The sequence below is a fragment of the Ovis aries genome, chromosome 10 (assembly GCF_016772045.2).
Source record: "Ovis aries strain OAR_USU_Benz2616 breed Rambouillet chromosome 10, ARS-UI_Ramb_v3.0, whole genome shotgun sequence".
NCBI classification, from domain to species: Eukaryota; Metazoa; Chordata; class Mammalia; order Artiodactyla; family Bovidae; genus Ovis; species Ovis aries.
The window spans coordinates 77117374-77139009 of record NC_056063.1 but is presented as its reverse complement, the minus strand read 5'-3'; the positions used below and the strand labels follow the sequence as shown (position 1 = coordinate 77139009).

The following is a 21636-nucleotide window of genomic DNA, read 5'->3' as shown; positions in this document are numbered from 1 at the left end:
ATCTGCCACACTGCAAATGCCTGATTGCTCTTACTGTCAATGAGTCCAGTACTTGCTCGAAAGGTCAGCTCTCTGGCCAAAGGAGCTCTGGCCCGTGTGGCAGTCTGGCCAGCATGGAGAGCCACTTCATTCCAGGCGAGAGCCGCCCGGATCACAGCTGCCCAGAGCTCCTTGGCTTTGGTGAAGTTTGTTGTGCTGTTATATAATGGATACTGGGACCATATCCCATGAAGAACTGTTTTGATTTTTTTTCTTTCCTCCTTCTCCACTGTCCTGTTCTCACTCTGTGGTCTGTGTTGAATGGTGCCTTAGAGTGTGTTGTTAAAATCAAGCAGAAGAACAGGCAGCAATTAAGGTGTATGGGAAGAAAGGTGTTAACAGGGGATACACACAGATGGCGTGGGACCGTCTTTTCACCCCTATGCTGTTACTAGTGCAGAAGCCAAACTGTGACCAAACAGGCTATATGTGGGCTTTCCTGGTGGCTCAGACAGTAAAGAATCCGCCTCCCATGAAGGAGACCTGAGTTCGATCCCTGGATCAGGAAGATCCGCAGGAGAAAGGAATGGCTACCCACTCCAGTATTGTTCCCTGGAGAATTCCATGGACACAGGAGCCTGATGGGCTTGGAGATGACTGAGACATAAACACTTTCACTTAGGATTTTCCTGGTGGCTCAGATGGTAAAGTGTCTGCCTGAAATGTAGGTGACCTGGGTTTGATCCCTGAATCAGGAAGATCCCCTGGAGAAGAAAATAGCAACCCAGTCCAGTATTCTTGCTGGAAAATCCTATGGACAGAGAACCCTGGCAGGCTGCAGTCCATGGGGTCACAAAGAATTGGACATGACTGAGTGACTAACAGGCTACATGTGAACAGAGAATCATGCCTTTGTGTGTTAATTTAGAATTCTCATTTTAACCAGACATGCTGATTTGTCCATGCTATATCTGATCCATACCTTAAACCAAAAAGAAGTTATTTAATGGCTTCTGGTTTCTGCTTTAACATGTGAAGAGCTTCAGTTCAGTTCAGTCGCTCACTCATGTCCAACTCTTTGCGACCCCATGAATCATAGCACACCAGGCCTCCCTGTCCATCACCATCTCCTGGAGTTCACTCAAACTCATGTCCATTAAGTCAGAGATGCCATCCAGCCATCTCATCCTCTGTCGTCCCCTTCTCCTCCTGGCCCCAATCCCTCCCAGCATCAGAGTCTTTTCCAATGAATCAGCACTTAGCATGAGGTGGCCAAAGTACTGGAGTTTCAGCTTTAGCGTCATTCCTTCCAAAGAAATCCCAGGGCTGATCTCCTTCAGAATGGACTGGTTGGATCTCCTTGCAGTCCAAGGGACTCTCAAGAGTCTTCTTCAACACCACAGTTCAAAAGCATCAATTCTTTGGCGCTCAGCTTTCTTCACAGTCCAACACTCACACCCATAGATGACCACTGGAAAACCATAGCCTTGACTAGAGGGACCTTTGTTGGCAAAGTAATGTCTCTGCTTTTGAATATGCTATCTAGGTTGGTCATAACTTTTCTTCCAAGGAGTAACCGTCTTTTAATTTCATGGCTGCAGTCACCATCTGCAGTGATTTTGGAGCCCCCCAAAATAAAGTCTGACACTGTTTCCCATCTATTTCCTATGAAGTGATGGGACCAGATGCCATGATCTTCGTTTTCTGAATGTTGAGCTTTAAGCCAACTTTTTCACTCTCCTCTCACTTTCATCAAGAGGCTTTTAGTTCCTCTTCACTTTCTGCCATAAGGGTGGTGTCATCTGCATATCTGAGTTTATTGATATTTCTCCCAGCAGTCTTGATTCCAGCTGGTGCTTCTTCCAGTCCAGCGTTTCTCATGATGTACTCTGCATAGAAGTTAAATAAGCAGGGTGACAATATACAGCCTTGACGTACTCCTTTTCCTATTTGGAACCAGTTTGTTGTTCCATGTCCAGTTCTAACTGTTGCTTCCTGACCTGCATATAGGTTTCTCAAGAGGCAGGTCAACTGATCTCGTATTCCCATCTCTTGAAGAATTTTCCACAGTTTCTTGTCAAATTCAGACTTAAATTGAAGAAAGTAGGAAAACCACTAGACCATTCAGGTATGATCTAAATCAAATCCCTTATTATTATACAGTGAAAGTGAGAAGTAGATTTAAGGGACTAGATCTGATAGATAGAGTGCCTGATGAACTATGGACGAAGGTTCCTGACATTGTACAGGAGACAGGGATCAAGACCATCCCCATGGAAAAGAAATGCAAAAAAGCAAAATAGCTGTCTGGGAACGCCTTACAAATAACTGTGAAAAGAAGAGAAGTGAAAAGCAAAGGACGAAAGGAAAGATATAAACATCTGAATGCAGAGTTCCAAAGAATAGCAAGAAGAGATAAGAAAGCCTTCCTCAGTGATCAATACAAAGAAATAGAGGAAAACAACAGAATGGGAAAGACTAGCGATCTCTTCAAGAAAATTAGAGACACCAAGGGAACATTTCATGCAAAGATGGGCTCGATAAAGGACAAAAATGGTATGGACCTAACAGAAGCAGAAGATATTAAGAAGAGGTGGCAAGAATACACAGAAGAACTGTACAAAACAGATCTTCACGACCAAGATAATCATGATGGTATGATCACTCACTTAGAGCCAGACATCCTGGAATGTGAAGTCAAATGGGCCTTAGAAAGCATCACTATGAACAAAGCTAGTGGAGGTGATGGAATTCCAGTTGAGCTATTTCAAATCCTGAAAGATGATGCTGTGAAAGTGCTGCACTCAATATACCAGCAAATTTGGAAAACTCAGCAGTGGCCACAGGACTGGAAAATGTCAGCTTTCATTCCAATCCCAAAGAAAGGCAATGCCAAAGAATGCTCAAACTACCGCACAATTGCACTCATCTCACATGCTAGTAAAGTAATGCTCAAAATTCTCCAAGCCAGTCTTCAGCAATATGTGAACCGTGAACTTCCAGATGTTCAAGCTGGTTTTAGAAAAGGCAGAGCAACCAGAGATCAAATTGCCAACATCCGCTGGATCATGGAAAAAGCAAGAGAGTTTGAGAAAAACATCTATTTCTGCCTTATTGACTATGCCAAAACCTTTGACTGTGAAGAGCTTAGCAGTTATCAATCCTGCTCTCACAAGAAGAGAAAAGTTAAACAAACTGAATACCAGCAATTCTGAAAGTCAGCCGTGCTCTTAGATCTAACGGAGAGTTGAGTTTGCAGGGCACATTCATGCCTTGCAATCTGGAGAGACAGCAAATATGGAGAATCATTGCTCCCCAGGGGCAGAAGCCATGGTGCCAGAGATACTTAAACTAGAATTGAGTAATTGCTGGAGGCTGAACGTGGACTAGATTAGGAGTTGAAAAATCCCCCCATGTCTAGGGGGACCCAAGGCTTTCGTGAGTTTTACCTGCAGAAGACATACCTAGTTCTTAAGGTGATGATCAGAGAAAAAAATCCCATATGCTTCATGCAGGGGAGAGAAACAGTGACCATTTCGAAATAAGCCCACAGCCCTCTGTTCTTCATGACAAAGTCATGTCCTAGAGGACGTCTGCTTCCTCAGAGCCTCATCTGTCCTCAGAGGAGGGCAGGCAGATGACCAGAGCCCCCTCTAGCCTCTTTGTATCACACAAACCGAGAACAAAAAGGCTAAGGAATTCTTCTGAAGGTCAGAACCCCTGAGATTTAATCATAAGATTATAGAACGTTTTCCCTCACCAACACTGTATCATCGCAGTAACAGGGGTCCAAAATAATATTAATAACTGGATTACAACCTAGCTGCAAGACACAGAGTCTGTTTAGAAGAAATTTAGGGGGAAATCTAAAGATAGAAGGAGAGGCAGAAACCAAGACACTGAAGGAAACTGAAGGCTTTGACAGAGCACAGCCTAAATTCTTGCCAGGTTATCGTAAAGCCTGGTACTAAAGGCCTACCTACTTCAGTTACTATCATCTATACAACAGACTGGTTCGAAATTGGGAAAGGAGTACATCAAGGCTGTCTGTTTTCACCCTGCTTAAGTCTTGTGTAAGTTATAGAAACTTTATGTTTATTGTAACACAAATAACTATTTTTAGTGAAAATCATATGTTATTTATATTTATCACATTTATTGTAAATTATATTTGGTCAATATCACTCAGATGTCTTTCTTCCTTCCCACTTAGACTTGAATCAGATTTTAATATGCCACTGAAAAAAAAAGAGTAAGTCAGATGATCTCATTCCAGTCTTGGTTGATCTTCTGTACTTGTGTTTATTTACTAGTTCAGTTTTATTCAAAAATGAAACAGGGAGTTCCCTGGTGGTCTGGTGGTGAGGATTCAGCACTTTCATTGCTGTGTGGCTGTTGTTCAGTTGCTAAGTTGTGTCCGACTCTGCGACTCCATGGACTACAGCACGCCAGGCTCTCCTGTCCTCCACTATATCCCAAAGTTCGCTCAAATTCATGTCAGTTGAGTCGGTGATGCCATCTGCTTCATCCTCTGCCACTGCCCTCTCCTTTTGCCTTCAATCTTTCCCAGCATCAGGGTCTTTTCCAGTAAGTCAGCTCTTCACAACAAGTGGCCAAAGTATTAGAGCTTCAGCATCAGTCCTTCCAATGAATACTCACTGCTATGGCTCAGGTTCAGTCCCTGGTTGGAGAACTGAGATTTTGCAAGCTCGTGGCATGGCCAAAATATAAAGATAAAACAAATAATTTTTTTTAATTAAAAAAAAAAGAAATTCTAACTATTGTGGCTCTTTTGAGGTAGACGGACCAACCTTACCTTAAAGTTCATTCTTATTTCCCTTGCCTATGCTTGATAATGCAGAAATGTGAAAGTTCCCCCAAATGCGAAGATAAGAAAGCCTCAGTATTTCCTCCAAATACTTGGTTCTAATTTTGGACTATTGTGAAATTCTAATGTCATAACTGTCAACTCCCTAAGAATTACATGAAGTCTTGCCCTTTTGGCCTTGATTTCTTTTGAATGTACTTTCCAATAGATCTTTCAAAAGTGGGTGATGAAGCTCACACACTCTGGAAGAAACCACATTTCTCGCATGATATGTTTTGCTTGCTTTTGGAGAAAAATTGCAAAAGCTACGAAGTAACATTTATCCTGTGTGTTAGTGGTGACCCACAGACACCTTCACGGGCAGAGCCTGAGGCCCAGGAGGGCAACACGGGTTAGAAGAGCGGACGATTTGAATGCTAAGGAAGGTCGCTGCATGCTCACTGTGGCTCAGCACAGTTTTCTTCTGTTTTTTAATCAACTAATGGAAAATAAATTTCCCCCGAGCTCTTTTGATCTCAAATCTCTGCTCTTCAAAGGCAGGGGCGTGACAGTCGTGACCTCTGCTCTGCTGCTCTAAGCTCTAGCCTCCGTGGAAATTGCCCAGCTCCAGAGGCGGGGAGTGTTTTCGTTGGCCTGTGGGCTCAGCATCCTTGGAACTGCTCTCCTTAACGCCTAAACTTTCCTGCCCGTGTCAGCATCAGTCTTGTCAACACTTCTTTTCCATTTGTGAATCCTGTAGTTAAAGCTTTCAACTCCCCTTTTCTGGAAGGATTCTATATTTAGCACTTGGGCATTTAGAAATTCTCTCTCTGAAGAAATACATTTCAAGTACGAATCTTTATGACTTGAAGTTTAACTTAGAAAATATATGTAAATATACAGATGCTTTTTTTTTTATGGCCTTTGATCTCATCTCAAAGCTTTAATGGTGGGAATGGTGAGGTAACTGATAAAGTGGTTTTACTAGTGAGGCAAGTTTGTACCAAATGTGTACTTTTTTCCTTTTAATCCTTGTTACTTATTTCTCCCCATTTGCTGCTACACTTCTCTGCTGTTCTGGGTGCTTTGGAATTCGCTGATGCTCTGATTCTTCTTCCTGCACACACAGACCCAGAGAGGCTGTCAGGCGTCAGCTGACGTTAGTAACCTCTGTCTTAATTTGGACATTTGGTTGTACGCGCCTTCTAGTTTTCAATTTCTGGGTCATGAGCCCACGTATGGGTGGATATTGGTTTTATGTCCTTTAGTAATTTAATTCATTTCTAGCAGTGGAATTTGTTGAGGTGAAAATGTTTACCTATATTATATTTGTCTTACCGTCTTTCAGTTTTATAGACGGGAAAACCAAGGTACAGAAAGGGTAGCAGGAGAGAGAATTAATTGCCTCACAAACAGGCAGGTCCCCGTTCCAGAATGACTGGGTTAATTCGAGTCCCCCTGCTTATTCTCTGTGCCTTAGATAGATTCCCTATACTTTATGTGCTTTCTCTCTCCCATCTTCAAAACAGGGACATAATGACAGGTACTCATAATGCCGTGAGGATTAAATACTGACTTTCCTCTTAATCATACCTCCAAAAATCTGCCCACATATTGTTCCCTTGCCCTTCTTTGCATTGTTAGGAATATTTTCAATGAGAGAATTCTCCCTGAAAATACAAAGTCCTATTTAGTGATTTACTACCTTATGTTTTGGTGTTCAGTAAACGCCGTGGAAACCAAAGATGGGCTCCATTACATGAATTTTTGGTTACTTTAGTTCGTCCTATGAGAACATGATTTCAAATGAAACCCAGTTTTCCAATTTACTTCATTTCACTTAGAACTATAGCACCTAAAAGTATTAAACCCCAAGTGGCAAGTGTATATGGTACACATCCTTTCTTTATTATATATTTACTTGACTTGAATGCTAGTTTTATTATCCACATTGTTACAGCAGATGCTGTAGCCTAAAATTATTTCATTGCTAGAGATATTAAATTGCCCTGGCTTGACTCAGAAACAACTTTATCAAAATCCCAAGAATAACACTATTGGTACTCCGTATAAAATAGGTAACTAATGAGAACCTTAGTTCTCTGAATGTTGAGCTTTAAGCCAACTTTTTCACTGTCCTCTTTCACTTTCATCAAGAGGCTCTTTAGTTCTTCTTCACTTTCTGCCATAAGGGTGGTGTCATCTGCATATCTGAGGTTATTGATATTTCTCCCAGCAATCTTGATTCCAGCTGGTGCTTCCTCCAACCCAGCGTTTCTCATGATGTACTCTGCATAGAAGTTAAATAAGCAGGGTGACAATATACAGCCTTGACATTCTCCTTTTCCTATTTGGAACCAGGCTGTTGTTCCATATCCAGTTCTAACTGTTGTTTCCTGACCTGCATACAGATTTCTCAAGAGGCAGGTCAGGTGGTCTGGTATGCCCATCTCTTGAAGAATTTTCCACAGTTCATTGTGATCCACACAGTCAAAGGCTTTGGCATAGTCAAGAAAGCAGAAATAGATGTTTTCCTAGAACTCTCTTGCTTTTTCGATGATCCAGCAGATGTTGTCAATTTGATCTCTGGTTCCTCTGCCTTTTCTAAAACCAGCTTGAACATCTGGAAGTTCACGGTTCATGTATTGCTGGAGCCTGGCTTGAAGAATTTTAAGCATTACTTTACTAGCATGTGAGATGAGTGCAATTGTGCGGTAGTTTGAGCATTCTTTGACATTGCCTTTCTTTGGGATTGGAATGAAAACTGACCTTTTCCAGTCCTGTGGCCACTGCTGAGTTTTCCAAATTTGCTGGCATATTGAGTGCAGCACTTTCACAGCGTCATCTTTGAGGATTTGAAATGGCTCAGCCGGAATTCCATCACCTCCACTAGCTTTGTGCATCTGGTCCCATCACTTCATGGCAGATAGATGGGGAAACAGTGGCTGACTTTATTTTTCTGGTCTCCAAAATCACTGCAGATGGTGACTGCAGCAATGAAATTAAAAGACGCCTACTCCTTGGAAGGAAAGTTATGACCAACCTAGACAGCACATTAAAAAGGAGAGACATTCCTTTTCCAACAAAGGTCCATCTCTAGTTAAGGCTATGGTTTTTCCAGTAGTCATGTATGGATGTGAGATTTGGACTATAAAAAAACTGAGTGCTGAAGCATTAAGGCTTTTGAACTGTGGTGTTGGAGGAGACTCTTGAGAATCCCTTGGACTGCAAGGAGATCCACAGTCCACCCTAAAGGAAATCAGTCCTGGGTGTTCATTGGAAGACTGATGTTGAAGCTGAAACTCCAGTACTTTGGCCACCTGATGTGAAGAGCTAACTCAGTGGAAAAGATCCTGATGCTGGGAACGATTGAGGGCAGGAGGAGAAGGGGACGACCGAGGATGAGATGGTTGGATGGCATCATTGACTCCATGGACATGGGTTTGGGTGGACTCAGGGTGCTGGTGATGCACAGGGAGGCCTGGCGTGCTGCAGTTCATGGGTTCTCAAAGAGTCGGACAGGACTGAGCAACTGAACTGAACTGAATGAGAACCTACTGTGTAGCACAGGGGACTCTATTCAAGACCCTATGGTGACCTAACTGGGAAGGAAATCCAAAAAGAAAGAGGAGATATATGTATAGGAATAGCTGATTCACTTTGCTGAACAGTAGAAACGGTTAATAAGACAACATTGTCAAGCAGCGTTACTTCAAGTAAAAAGAGAAATCCTTAGGAACAAGAACAATAAAATGTTGCATGTGATTTGAGTCCCTTTAGAAGCGCTTTTGTCATTGATAAAATGATCATGGATAAATACTGTTTTTCTGAAAAATGTCTTCTCATTTCAAAACTCCACCCCAACTCAGCCAGCCTCCCCCTCCCTCTGTCTGGGCAGGAACCAGCATCTTCACTGTGTACGAGGCCGCTTCCCAGGAAGGCTGGGTGTTCCTCATGTACCGAGCCATCGACAGCTTTCCCCGCTGGCGTTCCTACTTCTACTTCATCACCCTGATCTTCTTCCTGGCCTGGCTCGTTAAGGTACTCGCGCAGTTCCTCCTCATCAGGTCCATGTTTTCCGACAGTTTCTGCAGATCTTTTGGTTTTGATGGTCCTCCCTCCCTCTTGCCCAGCCTTTGGTAAATGTGGTCTCTGGTTTTCTTGCAGAACGTGTTCATCGCTGTCATCATAGAAACATTTGCGGAAATCAGGGTGCAGTTTCAACAGATGTGGGGGTCGAGAAGCAGCACTACTTCCACAGCCACCACACAGGTACCTACTGGGGGTGATGACGTCACTCGGCGATGATGACGTCATTCACTCGAACTGGGCGTGTCCCTCCGCACCACCCTTGGGAATTGATGGAACTTGAGAAACCCCTCTTATCATAGGCTTTGGCGGCCAGACTCACTGAGGGAGCTGCTTAAACTTACAGATGCAAAGGCCCAAACCCAGAAGAACCAAATCAGACCCTGGGGGTGATGGCACCTATGTTTTTAACAGTTCCAGGGGTACGTTTGATACACAACCAGGCTTATCATCACATTTATTAGGTACTTTTGATTTGATTCTGCCTTCACATGTCCTCAAAGGGCTTGCAGATAAAATACAGCAACTGGACAGACTTCCCTGGTGGTCCAGTGGCTAGGATTTAATACTCCCAATGTAGGGGGTCCAGGTTCATTCCCTGGTCAGAGAACTAGACACATGTTACATCTAAGAATTTGCATGCTGCAGCTAAGACTTGGCACAGCCAAAGGGAAAAATACAAGTGTAGCAACTGTAGAATTTCCCATTTTTATAAATATCCATATATTTGCAAACCAATATAATGGCCCGTATGTAAAGGATTAGAATTGCTGACTAGAAAATTTATTTCATTCACAATAAAGCAATCATAATAGAATAAATTATGAAAAAGACCCCTCAATTCAAATGCTTGCTTCTGAATTTTGAGGAATTACTGAATGTTCAGAAGGTTTCCCCTATGCTTCTAAGAAATTGGAAGTGACCGTGCTATATAAAAATAGCATGGCGTTTATTACATAAAAGGGTAATTCAGATAAAATTCTTTGTTTTTATTTTTGGCTTTGTTTTGTGTATTTGTTTATTTGATTAGAAAGGAAGAATAGATTTATAAATATCTTTTTTCTGGTATGAATCTTTATAAAAAAAGAAAGAAAATAAAAATTCCTAAATTGAGGATGAAATGCTGTTATGCCTCATAACTATTAACTTAACATTAAATTTTAAGGTAAGTTTAAGTTTGTGAATATAAATACAGGTCTACTAAGACAAAGATGTCTCTTAAAGATTCAAGGTAAAAATTTTACTTTGAAAATCTCCAAATTGAACTTTTAATAATTGTATAATTATTACTTTAAATAATATTTTATTTTTAAAAATAATTATATTTGTGACTATGTATTAAAATTTTAAAGAAAAGAATTCAGGATAGTGGCTCACTGGGGTGGAGATGGGGCAGAAGAGGAATAAAATTAAGGAGAAGTGCAAAAGTAACAAAAATAATAGAAGAATTATGTGTAACAGCTAACAGCAAAAATGCAATTAAACATGCTCATCTTTGGAAAAGCCTTATGCAGCATCTTTGTAATTTTGTGAAAGTTCGAATAGTCTAACCAATTCCTTATAGATGAAATAGTATTAATATTTTTCAGTTTTGTCAAACTGCTATTCAAACTTCCATGAAAGATTTTTATAGGTATCACCTGGGTTATAACACGGATGGCATGTAGGAAAACATTCAATGAGTCCTCCACATATTTCTGCTCTCATTTTTTTAAATGAACTATGAGAAATTATACAGGACCAAGTGCATTGCTGGCTTGTCTTTTAAGTAGAGTGACACCCTCATGAAGGTGTGTTTTCCAGAACAGACTTTGAGAATGAAGTGTAATATACAGTTATGAACTCCACACAGAATCCAAATTTGATATTCCCAAGGACCTAAAACGTCCTTCAAACCACATAATGCTCATTAAGTAACTCTTACTTGTCAAACCACAGCTGGAAAAGTGGTGTTTGGAAATGCCAAATCAGCCAGCAGTTTTCCCAGGAAGTGAAATGTGGAGGGACTGTGAACACAGTTGTACAAAATTGCTTGGATGCAAAATTGCCCTTAATCAGGAGGCATAAGCCAGTAATTTAGAGGTAATGCGTCTAGGTATTCGACAGAGGTAATCACACGGAGAATTGTGAAAAACCTTCATTAAGAAAAACGCCGTGGCTGAGGACCCAGTTGCTAGGCAACCAAAAGCTCCTGAAGCAGCCTCTCTGGTAAACCACCACTTGGGGTGCCTGGCAACAGGCCACAAGCCCCGCCCAGCCCCTCCCCAGCCCCTCAGCAAGTGATCCAGATGCTTTTGTATGTGTGGAAGGGAGAGATGTCATCTGCTATGATTCTATTACATTTGTAAAATCTGACGCAACTTTGTGCCTAAGGACCTCCCATTAGCTGGTTTAAAACACTAAATCGGAAGTTTAATTCTAATAAAGCAGATGGGCTTTCAGGAAATAAAATGAAAATGGTTGTGTATTGTGAAGCACACAGCCTTTCTGAAATGAAGCCAGTTCTCACCTTCCTCTAGCATGTAGGTCGTCTGCAGCTGTTCTCTGTAAGGCATCCTCATACAAGGGCGAAGAGCATCCCAGGCCTGGTGGACTCAGTGATGTTTCTAAGTCCCTGGACTTTCCCAGGTCTGTGTTTGTAGAAAGGGAAATTATACACATTAACAGGATAAAGTAGGGGCTTTCCAACATCTTAGGAGGTTCGATGGGAATTGGCTGTGATACAGGCTGTTCAGAGGCAAACGAGAATTAGCGATGAGAATGTTTTCTTTAAAATAACAAAGCAACTTCCCTCCAAGTCACAGCACAGAAACAAATTACAGAAAAATTAATGCCAACGGTCTTGTGGAGACCATAATAGAGCAGGACGCAGGAAAACAAAGGGCAAATAATGTGGAAATTTTCGGATTAGTAATCAGTAGTTTGCCTGAACTCCAATGGGGAGGGGTGTCTCTGGCACCTCTAGTTATTAGACACGGATCACTGTTGCTACTTGCTCAGTTATGTGTTGGGCTAAAGTGCAAGAGATTCATACATCCAGGAAGCCATCGTCCCCTGTGTCAGCCCACAGTAGCGGGGCTGACGCCATGCCACAGGTCCGTAGCAGGTGTTGGCCCAGAATTGGATGTCAGGATGGGCTGATGTATTAGTGGACCATGTCCTGAGCACCACGTATCCCCAGTCCAGAGTTGCACACCCATCCTTAGACACTTCATCTCAGATATCTGTTGCCAGTCGCAGGGTCCTCTGATTTAGGCTGGTTCATGATAGGGACGAGCTTAGAACTGAAAGAACTACCAAACTGTAGGGCCCCGAAAGGCTATGTTGTATGTGATGAGAGACACAAAACAGCCTCTGCCTATCAAAACGCACCCAACTTTTATATACAAAGCATGGCCCAGTAAGGTCATGTTGGAAAACTGAAGTCGCTCAGGCATGTCTGACTCTTTTGCAACCCCATGGACCATAGCATACCAGTCTCCCCTGTCCATGGGATTTTCCAGGCAAGGGTACTCGAGTGGGTTGCCATTTCCTTCTCCAGAGGATCTTACTGACCCAGGGATCGAACCCGGGTCTCCCATATTGCAGGCAGACGCTTTACCATCTGAGCCACCAGGGAAGCCACAAGGTCACGTAAATAAATATTCTTACTGTCTAAAGACAGCAATCATTCCTGGGTCTGTCATTGTCTCTGACTTGCTGTTTTCTGAAGAAGATGGAAGACTGATAAGGATGGAGTTGATTCAAGGACACAGGGATTCTTCCTCCTTTGTAGGTCCGTGAGCATTCTCAGAATATGGGTTCCTCCATACCTGAACAACTTCTGTGTAAATATGTAGCTCAGATTAAAAGTCTGAAAGGCATAGACGAAAAGGCATGTGATCAAAAATGAAAAGAAGTTCTCTATAAAAAGACTTTGTACCACATTATGTTCCAAGACAACACTTTAGTAAAAATGTGTTTACTGCATTCTAAGACCATTGGTTTCCACATGAATATACATCATTAAAATATGTGAGAAAGCAATTTAGTGAAAGCAGTTTCTGGGAAGGGCTATTGTAGGAGGTACAATAGTGAGCTCCTTCTAATAAGAAACTATAGTCATGGAATAATACATTCATCACAGGAAGCCATAAATGAGAATTGTGTTTTGTAACCCTGAGTCATGGAATATATTATTTAATAACAAAATCAAGTCAAGTGTCTACCCTCATTTTGTGTGATAATGACTATTCCTTTTTTTTATAAGATGATTGGTTTTGAAAGAATCCAAAGAGCATGTGAATTTCAAAATAAATTTTGAATTTTCTTTTCATTAACCAATGTGTATATATGTCTTGGGTTTGGAATTGTATTTCAGTTGCTAGTGATTATTCCTGTTACCAAGATTCATTCTCTTCCACCTACCATTAAATAATCTGTTATTGTTGTTGCTGCTGCTGATATTCTGCCTAAACTAGAACACACCCCAAAGCAAATTTCTTAGCTAAATCAAGTGGCGCTTTATAAGACCCTAGCAAACAGTTGCAAACAGATAAGCATGAGATGATTCTCAAGACTGAAATCTCCATGGATCCCCATGTGATTGTACCAAGAGCAGAGTGCTCATTGGTAATATTCCATTGATTCATACACTGCCACAGTAAATCACAACATGGACTGCCCTGTTGACTTTAAAGCCATCTTATCTAATTTTCATGATTATGTTGTGATGTAGGTACCGTTATTGTCTCTGCTTTGCAGATTAAAAAAGACAAGGATTGGAAAGTTAATTATTTGATCCAGTATTACGTACCTGGCGCATGGTGGAACTGGCAGCTTCAAAACCAGCTTCCTCGGCCTTAAGGGTCTTTTTTTTTCCCCCACTCAGTTTTGCCCACTGAGATCCTACCTCCTTTTAATTTAGTCAATACGGCCCCTACTGTCAACGCGCTATCTTTTTTTCTGGCATCTCTTCTCTTAAAAAAACAAAAAGTTTTCTTGTTGGATGAAAGGTGGAGAAAAGGCTACTTTCATACATTATTACTAACACTGTAAATTGGAGCATCCTTTTTACAAAACAGTTTGGCAGTATGTATCAGAAGCCTTAAAAACATACGAACTATTTGACAAAGAGATTGCACTTCTAGTAATTTTTCCTAAAAAAATTCTGAACAATGCTCAAAGATATACATTTGAGAATGTTTACGGAAGCATTTTGGTAAAAAAAAAAAAAAAAAAGAGAGAGAGAGACAGAGAGGGAGAAGATTAACTCTAGCAATAAATTATTGATTTTAAATTATAAAATTAGAATAAATGAACACCACTAAGTCATGACTGAACTTTATTGATATGGAAATATTCAAATAACATATTAATGCAGTAGAAAGTTCTCGTGTTTGTATGTACATGTGTATGGGCAAAATACCAGGAAGGTTAACTCTAAAATGTTAGGGGTGGTTGTCTCTGGAGAATGCGTTTACAATTTTTTTACAGCTCATACATATTTTGAAGATTTTAATAGTAAGCCTTTATTAATAATATAATTTGAGGGGAACATTTTATGTCTTTACAATGAACTAACTCATTGAAAATTCAAACTGAAGCCACTTGTGTTGTTAGCTTCCGCCACAAAGGACAAAAAGCCTCAAAAAGTGGCTCATGTAAAATAGAGTTCCTTTCTCTCTCACGTAAAGTTGGAGTATGTCATTCAAGGGTTGTATGGTTGCCTGTGTTCTATAGATACAGAATCTTTCCACCTTTTTGCTCCACCTTTCAAAACTTCCATTTCCAAAATTGCCTCCTAGTCTAAAATGGCTGCTGTAGTGCTAACCCTTACATCAATATTCCAGTGAGCAGGAAGGGAAAAAACAGAAAGTTTCAGTTTGCATTTCATGGATAGTGTATAATTACATGATTCAAGATGAGCTTCAAAAATGAAAAAAAATTAGTTCTTCTTTTTTTTCTTTTGATGGTCATAAAATTTTCTTACTTTGGGAGACAAGGAGAACAGATATGGAGTGACAACTGGCAGTCCCTGCCATACTCCCCTAGGAGCTTCAGTTCCATAGGGTTTATGGCCCTGGATAACACACTGTTGTTACATGTGTACCTCATGTAGCTACTGTTATATTAACCAAGCTAGATGTTGTGTATTCAGAGAATCAATGAGAAATTGACCATATTTGCATTTTCTTTACTTTATGTCATACAAAAAAGTGACCTTGAGAGAACACTTTCACTAAAAATTGATTCATTTGATTTTGGTTGACTGGAAAAAAAATAATTTAACACAGAAAATTAGTCTGCTGCTGATGAAAGCAAATGTGTGCCCCAGGGATTTTTTTTGCTCCCTGATAAGAGAAGAGAATGCTTATACAGAGAGTTCCCACCTAGTGACTGGCAGGATTGCTTTTGTCTTTTCTCCTTCAAAGGAGACTTCCAGACATTTGACAGGTATTTTAAAAGGCTCTTATACATGTTTGCATGTCACCCTATGTATGTATTCTGAGAATGAGCCTATTTGTGATGCCTGTGCTTGATTCTGTCACTAAGCATACCTTTCAAGATTCATTCTAAAGGGAATCAAAATCCTGTAAATGGACAGCAGAAAAAAATCATTTGTAATTGGGACCTTGAATCAGAGAACCTTTGTGTCTTTACACCTCCACTTTGTCATTTTTAAAATACGTATATGAGGACTTTCATGGCAGGTCAGTGGTTAAGACTCAGTGCTTCCACTGCAGGGGGCCTGGGTTTGATCCCTGGTGGGAGATCTACCATCCTGCATGCCTCATGGGGAAAAAAAAAAATGATCTACCACCTCTGTTACCAGGGGTTTGAAGTTATAAATCCTAGGTAATGGGATCATCTCATGTTTCCGTCAGTAATTACCCTTATGATCACAGGATCAGAGTAACAGGAAGGCATGAATATGGCAAAGAAAGTGTTTACGTGTGTGAAATAGTGAACTTGGACAGGAATAAAACAGTGAGTGCTTGTAGTTGTGACTTTTCTTAAAAAATAAAGAGCCGTAATTCCCCACCCTATTCCACCACTCTCGCACATGCCCGCTTAAGGAACTGAAAAGAAAATATATATTAGTGGGAAAATACTTATAAGTGGTAAATGCCTTCCAGCTTAGTGCATTATTGATAGATAACTAAATTTTGAGGTATTGCAGTGTAAGTTAGGTAACCGACACATCCAGCAAGTTCAATGACTGTCAAATTTTAGTATCCTGTATAATCCTGAATTTCATCATGTATGTCTTTTAAGATTAAAAAAAAACTACTTCTTCCCTTCATAAATGTGTACATAAAGTTTTTGCTGAGCAGATTGGTTGTGGCCTATGTAAACTGATTTCACAAAGACTTTTAAGTGCTTTGTCATTCTCCTACCATTAAAACAGCCCTCCTGTCTTCCTCTAGGCTACATGCACATTTCTTATTTATCCTGAGAATGTTTTTCTTTTGGTTCCGTGAGAACTGACCATTAAATAAAGATGAAAATTTGCCATTTTTTGTTAAAGCAGGTCATGCTTTGGTATTCTAATTATCATTTTCTCTGAGATCTAATATATAATAACCAACATAATGGGAATAAGATACCTACTGTAAAGTCTTACGGAGAAGAATATTTGAGTAATTCTATGCAGAGCATATTCAAGGCAGAAAGGACCGGATACATAGCAAGTGCTCAATTAATGCAAGCCATTATCCTTACTATTATTATACACTCAAGTCTGCAGTGTTAAAATGAACATCACTGGAGTGACTCATGCTGTAAATATAAAAGTGTAAGAAGACAAATCTTTGATAACATAAAAATGTAAAAAGCTGGAGTCAAAGTTAGAGTTCTCGATGTTCCTTCCCTTGGAAGTGTTTCTGACTCATCTCCCTCTTTGTCTTGAAGATGTTTCATGAAGACGCTGCTGGCGGGTGGCAGCTGGTAGCCGTGGACGTCAACAAGCCCCAGGGACGCGCCCCAGCCTGCCTCCAGGTGCGGAACAATGCCATTTCTAAAACTCACCCCACAAAAGTCTTTGACTTATTTTATACAGGGAAACCCCTAGCACTCCAAGCTCTAGACCTGCCCAAGTTTGTGGGCAGTATTTTGCTCCATCCTGTACCCCCAGGACCTAGCATCTCTTTAGATCCCACTAGGGATTTGGTAACTTTCCGGTGAACGCATGCACACAGGTAATAGACCAGTGGTACTGAATCAATGAGGAATTTTGTTGTCGCACTGAATCTTATAAAACTTTTCTTCTCCAAAGGCCTGAGTTATTTGGAGGGAGGGGCAGTCAAGATCATATTTCGCTTGCGTGGGTGCCTCGCCGTGTTCCTGGGAAGGAACTATGTGTAACATACAGTCTGCCCTTCTTTGTCTCTAAGCTTTCTAAGCAATGGGATGTGAGAAGGGTGGGTCGGAAAGATCCCTGGAGAAGGGCATGGCAACCCACTCCAGTATTCTTGCTTGGAGAATTCCACGGACAGAGGAGCCTGGCAGGCTACAGTCCACGGAGTCGCAAAGAGTTGGACAGGACTGAGCAACTAACGCGCTTTCACCCATAATATGGGGAAGGGTTTATTACCTGCTCCAGGGTGAGAACACATCTTCTGTCTTTCCTCTGGGTCTTTCTCTAGGTGGGGTCCGGTACATTTCAAGGATTGACAATTAAGAAGCAAAATACTGTCCTCTGGACCATTACTGTAGGCTTTACTTATATGGCAGTTTAATCACAAATTTATTTTTGTTTCTATCCATTAAAAGGACGGATCAGAAAAAGAGGAAGAGTTTATGCAGAATATCGATACTATTAAATACCATCCTGCACTTCTCTTTCTGTCGTATATTTGATGGTGACAGTGCTGCAAATAATTCAGTTTATACTCCCCCGTGGCTCAGTTGGTAAAGAATCTCCACAGCGCAGGAGACCTGGGTTCAATCCCTGGTTCGGGAAGACCCCCTGGAGAAGGAAATGGCAGCCCACTTTGGTACTCTTGCCTGGAGAATCCCATGGACAGAGGAGCCTGGCGGGCTACAGTCCATGGGGTCTCAAGAGTCAGCCACAACTTAGCTTCTAAACCACCATAACTATCGCTACTGCTGCTATTACTACAGTAATAACAATAATAACAACCACTGTAGTAACGGCAGCTTCTTGCCTAAAGAGTACTTTCACTTACAAGATTCATGAATCCACCAGCTGATATTTACTGACACAAAGATAGTCCTGAATAAGACGAGCATGGCCCCTCTCTTCATGGAGCTTACAGGGTCCTACAGGGAGTGAGGAGAAAAACCAGCATTGAATTATGCTCAGTCATGTCCCACTCTTTGGGGCCCCATGGACTCTAGCCCTCCAGACTTCTCTGTCCATGGAATTTTCCATGCAAGAATACTAAAATGGGTAGCCATGCCTTTCTCCAAGGCGTCTTCTGGACCCAGGCATCGAACTCGCACCTCGTATGTCTCCTGTATTGACAGAGTCTTTGCCACTAGCGCCACCTGGGAAGGCACAGCATGGAGCTAGCAATCCCAGGAATGACGGGTGTTCTGAAGAAGCAGCAGGACGTGCTGTGGGCCCAGGTCATTTGCAGTCCTTGCTCCTCGGACTCAGTGGATGTCGCAGTGTTTAATCCAAGACCAAGGGAATGGGGCAGGGAATGACTAATGGTGAGGCCAGTACAGCCCTGTGCTGTGGAAAGATTGGCATCGCCTACTGGCCTCCACAGAGGAGGAAGTGGAGACCCAGATCGCCGCCTGAGTCCCTTGACCTCAACCAACATGGAGACGCCAGGTCTCGTGCCTAGCCTTCTGGTTCCCTGTCCCATGCTCTCTCCAGCTGAGAGAAAGGTGCCAAGGAAAACACTAATTTGTAACAGAAATAAACAATCGGCCTGCTAGGAAAGCCAAATCAGTGTCTTCTGTGTCCCAGAGGCATCGCTTTAAAGTCTAGTCAGTGTGTGTTAATGGATGCCTCAAGGCTGCCTTCTGGAATCGGGAGGCCCAGCCTCTGCACTGCGAAGATTTGAGTGGGCAAGAGTTAGCGGGCAAGGAGGTGTGGTGGGGGTTACGGCACTGAGCAGCAAGGTCGGTGGAGGAGGGGATGGACCTCAGACCAGCCAGGCGTGGGTGTGGCACTGGGGAGACAGGAGACAGCCCTGGGTGGGTGTTGCGGCACGCCTGGTAAATCGTATGAATGATGATACGTGTGGTTTGAGACAACGGAGAATGAAGGCAGACTCTTCGGGATGAGGCTCCCTTCAGCTCAGCATCCCACATGGGGTCCTGATCAGGTCCCATGTTTGGTCCAGGAGGAGTCGATTTGAAAGAATACAAATGAAAAGTGTGATGGCCCGGGGGTCACCTGTTTATATCGGGCATGACGAGACTGTGACTAAAGAGAAAGGCACACTTCTACTTCTGGGTGAAAAATGAATGAATTCTTAATTCACTTATTAAAGAGAAAGAAAAATAAGTCAAGAATAAGTATTGAAGGTACAGTGGTTGTGAAACACTCGGCTTTTACTAATGATTATCATCGTCTAAAACTAGGAAACAGGAAATTTTCCATCTGATCCACCCACTCACTCACTGACCCGCCCCTGCTCCATCCTGCCTGGAATGTCTTTCTGTCTGTCTTTCCCCACTTCCCTGCACTCTGCTGAGAGGCTCGTTGTCTGGGGTCACCCCTTTTCCTGCCTTAGGTCCTGGTTACGGGAACAAGATGGCTGGAAGTGATGGGGAATGTGAATAAGCCAAACCCCATTCCTGATTTCCTTTCATTTTTAATTTTTTTTCTCCTTTAGTTTTTATTAATGTTGAATAAAAATTATTTTTGCAACAGACCTTTTTTTAAAAAATTGAGATATGATTTGGATAGCTATAAAATTCACCAATTTAAAATGCATGATTCAGTGGCCTTTAGTACATTGAAAGAGTTGTGTAACCATATATACGTCAGTTGATTTTTGACAGGGTACCAAAACTATTCAATAGGGGGAAAAATAGTTTTTTCAACTAATAGTACTAGGACAACTGAATATCCACATGCGGAGGAATGAATTTGGACCCCTGTCTGATACACAAAAATTAATTGAGTGGATCACAGATCGAAATGTAGGAATAAAACTGTAAAACTCATGACACTAACAAACAAGTAAAAGTAGCCCTCAGATGATGAGAGAAAATATTTGCGAATCTGTTTCTGTTTGTGCTGCGACGGTCTCCAGCACAGGACCACTCACGTAACCTCTCAGCCTGCCTCCCAGCTGCAGACTTCCTTACTTCGTTCTATGATGTAATACCCAAGACAGCATTTTTCCTATGATGTAATATTCAGGACAGCACCTTTCCTGAGGGCGAACAAACCACCCCGTTGTAGCCTCTTAGAGAATAGGTTTTGAAGGTGGAGATATTTCAACTATGCTACTTAGCATATAACCTTGAGTGTATTTCTGTACATGGGGGGTAATACGTCCTCCTTGGCTGGTGAAAAATTCAGTGAGTATGTATGTTCTAGTCAAGAATTGTTTGGTTGCAAGGATCAGACCATATGGTCTCAGGGAGCGCTTACTGTGGGTATAGCCAGGCCTGCCGGGGGACTACGCTTACACGATTTCTCATCTTTGTTTCTGTTAGTGCATTTGTTTCTATTTTCTCACCGCAAAGACTAGCTTCCTTTTTTTTTCTTTTAATGCTTATTGCCCCAATATGGCAGATTATGACGGCGTTTAGTAACCTCCTTTTTAAGGGTTTCAAAGACTCACCTGGGGACTTCCCAGGGGATCCAGTGACTGAAACTCTGTGCTTCCAATGCAGGGGGCCCAGGTTCAATCCCTGGTCAGGGAACTAAATCCAACATGCAACAGCTTAGACCTGGTGCAGTCAAAGAAATAATAAATCTTAAAAAACAACAACAACAACAACAAAAAAAAACCAGAGACTCACCAGAAAACATCCAAAGGGGAGTCATAAGCTGGGAGAAATTTTATCCAAACAGGGAGATTGGCCAGATGTAGGAGGTCATGGGAATTGAATACAAGCAGCTGGTTCATTTAAGCAAAGCACGGGGCTTTCCTGGGGCTTCCCAGGTGACTCAGTGGTAGGCGTGAGTTCGATCCCTAGGTCGGAAGATCCCCTGGAGAAGGGCATGGCCACCCACTCTAATATTCTTGCCTGGAGAATCCCATGGACAGAAGAGCCTGGAAGTCTACAGTCCATAGGGTCACAAAGAATCGGACACAACAGAAGTGACTTAGCATGGCTGCGTGCATGGAGGCAATAACGTAATTCTTCTATGTGGTGTGGCCAAAACCATTTAGAAATTTTCTATAAGTGTGCCTTTCAGTGTGAGTCTCAGAAACGTGAAAAGTTATAATGGACTCTTTGCATATCAAACAGTCGCTTAGCTGTTTTAACTAGATTTTAGCATCAGCGACGGCCGCCCTGAAGAAGTAACCCTAATGCATGATAAATAGAATGCGGCTAAATTGGAACTTCATTCCTAGGCGGCTGCTGTGACTAGCCATTTTTCTCCCACCTCTCAGGTGGGAGTTTTCACCTCCTGACAGTTTGACAGATGCGGCTGCACCATTGTGAGCCTTCTTGCAACACACACCCAGTGATCTGTTATCTTGAAGAAAGTCAGTGACAAGAAAATGAAAGTACGCCTGAGACCTAGCCTGCCCGAGCTCAGTTTCTCTCCGGTAACACCCCCTCATGTGCCTCCTTCTATAAAGAACAGAGATGATAGGCTTTTAGCATAAGTAGGT

General features: G+C 41.9%; 1 protein-coding gene across 1 annotated transcript in view; it reads left to right on the top strand.

Annotated features, from left to right (window-relative positions):
- The window catches only part of NALCN (sodium leak channel, non-selective), a 302582-nt gene that overhangs the window by 82950 nt on the left and 197996 nt on the right, over positions 1–21636 (top strand). Inside the window, exons 8-10 of the mRNA XM_015098259.3 lie at positions 8685–8827; positions 8954–9058; positions 16769–16855. Coding sequence (XP_014953745.2) covers positions 8685–8827; positions 8954–9058; positions 16769–16855 — 335 coding nt within the window. The remainder of the gene's footprint in view (positions 1–8684; positions 8828–8953; positions 9059–16768; positions 16856–21636) is intronic.